The sequence below is a fragment of the Oncorhynchus mykiss genome, chromosome Y, assembly GCF_013265735.2.
Source record: "Oncorhynchus mykiss isolate Arlee chromosome Y, USDA_OmykA_1.1, whole genome shotgun sequence".
NCBI classification, from domain to species: domain Eukaryota; kingdom Metazoa; phylum Chordata; class Actinopteri; order Salmoniformes; family Salmonidae; genus Oncorhynchus; species Oncorhynchus mykiss.
In genome coordinates this window covers 11,522,672-11,525,516 of record NC_048593.1, presented here as the reverse complement: position 1 = coordinate 11,525,516, position 2,845 = coordinate 11,522,672, and the positions used below count along the sequence as shown (strand labels likewise).

The window sequence follows — 2,845 nt, the reverse complement described above, 5'->3', positions numbered from 1 at the left end:
TTCTTTCTTCCTCAGGATCAATTCCAGGAAGACAGTTAACCTGTTGTGTTCCTTTTTCTGTTACTGCCATGCACACACTCTCTCTCTCTCTCTCTCTCTCTCTCTCTCTCTCTCTCTCTCTCTCTCTGTCTCGCTCTCTGTCTCTCTCTCTCTCTCTCTCTCTCTCTCCTCATTGAACTCTTTTGTCTCTCCGCATCCGAATTCTGCCTACTCATTGGCTGATGTGGAGATGCGCTTGTCACTGGTTGGCTCAAAGTTTATCCGCTTTGTTTTGACATGTGTGCAACTGTCACACTGGACGTTAGCGTGCGAATAACGGTCCCATAAATGACAAAGGCTGCACCCCCTTCTGGCACAGAGTGGATTCAGACCTGCCAGAGAGCCTATATACCTTACCTTATACCTCCTAGCCTCTCTTTGATCATCTATTACAAGCCTACATTTCTAGAGCGAATAAGAGAAAGAGATTCTTCTGATACTCGAGTGGATATTAAATGACATTTGTGTCCACTCTCCTCTCTCTGTTTTAAAGAAGAAAAAGGCTCACCATGCTCTCTGCGTGTCTGGAGGTCCTTGGGATGGGGTTGTGCCTACTGGGCTCGCTCCTGGTCATGGTCGCGTGCGGGCTGCCCATGTGGAAGGTGACGGCGTTCATCGATATGAATATTGTGGTTGCGCAGACCATCTGGGACGGGCTCTGGATGTCGTGCGTGGTGCAGAGCACGGGTCAGATGCAGTGCAAAATGCACGACTCGATGCTTGCGCTCAGCCAGGACCTGCAGACGGCACGCGCCCTCACGGTGATATCGGCGGTGCTGGGGGTGGCGGGGCTGGTGGTGACCATCGCTGGAGCACAGTGCACCAACTGCATCAAGACCGAATCGGTGAAAGCCAAAGTGGTGAACGCAGGTGGGGTGGTCTACATCATCAGCGGTCTATTGGTGCTGGTTCCCCTCTGTTGGATGGCCAATAACATCATAGTAGACTTCTACAACCCAGATGTGTCCTCGTCCAAGAAGAGGGAGATAGGAGCGGCCATCTACATTGGCTGGGCGGCCACAGCCCTGCTCCTTCTGGGGGGAACCCTGCTGTGCTGCTCCTGTCCCCAGGGAGCCAAGAGCGCCTACCCCATCAAATATGCCCCCACCAAGACCATCTCGGCCAATGGAGACTTCGACAAGAAACATTATGTGTAGGTGAGGAGAGGAGAGTTTTACTCACATCAAAACTTGGCACAGGACCTGGACGGACAAGTTGTCTACTTAGCCTACTGTTTGATGCCCATTGCGTATGTTATCTTTATTGTGTTTCTCTAGAACGGAAGCTTCGATAAGGGACATTATGTGTAGGCGAGATGATATCAGGATCCTTTTTTCCCCTCCTTTGCTTTGATTGGCATGGCGACTTCACCAAAATGTATTTTTTCTGTGTTGTAGGCTACAACTTTGTTTAGGGGTCTGGCCATGGGTTCATGGGTCTGATGAACAGAAAAGGAAAAATTCAATTTTTTGCCAAAGGAATGGAACCCTATACACACCGAGATCATAGCTCAAGACTGACCAAGAAGTTGAAACACTTGTTGTGTAGTCTATCTATTGCGTAACATTTTTAAGACTTAAATCTTGTATTTGCATATGATTATTTTACATCAGGAATTATATAGGCTTTCTGTAAAAATGTTCATGTTGTTATCGGTTGACACTAGTCTATTGTCTCGCCAGAGTCTGCTGTCACGGTCTGTGCGCTCTGTGAATAAAGCTCATTGTTCTCCACTGGCTTTACTGTGTCTGGTTGGAAGTTTTAAATAACCACATAATGTACATCTTTGCAGAGACTGGTAATAGTTAACATGTTTAGGTTCCCACACTGGACTCCTCCTTTGTAACACAGTGAATGCTACTCAGACAAATGTTCACTCATACCATGATCAAAGGAGCTTATTTGCGTTTGAATGCTGTTCTATTTTACTGCATGGCTGAGTGTGTATCTATCTTTTGTCCTAGCCCTCTTTAAAGTACTGGGCAATTGTTGTTCTTTAATAAAAAAGGAAATCCCAATTCACAATCTCCCTTGTGTTTCTGTGTAGTAGTATTATTGTGCATTAGGCTACTTTTATTATAATATTATGACTGAATATCTGACTGAATACAGTTTCAGTTGAACTACTGAAGTTTCTCTACATTGACCTTTTACCACACACACACACACACACACACACATACCAAAGCCTTACAGAAACATAGAGGGAATGTGTGTAATCCTAACTACAGCCAATTCAGCACACACCAGCTATCACCTTCTGGTTCACAGTGACATAAACAAGCACTGATGGATGAATGTGACTCAAAGTGACCGAATATAAAAACACAAGCAAATGACAGAACGGTTCACAAAAAACGCTTTGGCCCAAAAATGTGTCATATTTATTTGGAGAGCAGCGTGTGTGAGTCTAACAGAAAGGGAGAACTACAGTAGGCCTACAGGACTGTTCTCTGAACACAGTACAGCAAATCTCAAATGACACTCTGCGGGTTTTCGCTCCTCCCTTGTAATTGATTAGGAACTCTCCTCTCCTGGTTGTCTAGGTGTTAATTGGACACAAATTGAAAGCAAACAATATAAACCATTAGACATTCTACCCTCTGGGAATTGAGATTGACACCCCCTGGTATAGTGGATAGGGGGCATTAGCTAGGAAGGGAGGGGCAGAGGGTGGATTTGGGATTGGGTGTGTGCCTCTACTGAAGCTGCCTGTGTCGGAAGGTCAGAGGTTAGGGTGGTGTCTTATCTGGTGTCGTTTCCAGTCGCTATCTTGGGAGAACCACTTCCCGCACTCAGAGATGGA

The 2,845-nt window shown here is 45.9% G+C and overlaps 1 protein-coding gene across 1 annotated transcript; it reads left to right on the top strand.

The window, feature by feature from the left end:
* Positions 1-302: 302 nt before the first annotated feature.
* LOC110509625 (claudin-4) lies at positions 303-2,064 on the top strand. The gene has a single exon (XM_021590622.2). It carries the CDS (start codon positions 549-551, stop codon positions 1,194-1,196), a length of 648 nt encoding a protein of 215 aa, XP_021446297.1. The 5' UTR covers positions 303-548; the 3' UTR covers positions 1,197-2,064.
* The last annotated feature ends 781 nt before the right edge of the window (positions 2,065-2,845 follow it).

Excerpts from the sequence above, each read along its gene's own strand:
- LOC110509625 (XM_021590622.2), top strand. The coding sequence starts at position 549 with ATGCTCTCTGCGTGTCTGGAGGTCCTTGGGATGGGGTTGTGCCTACTG.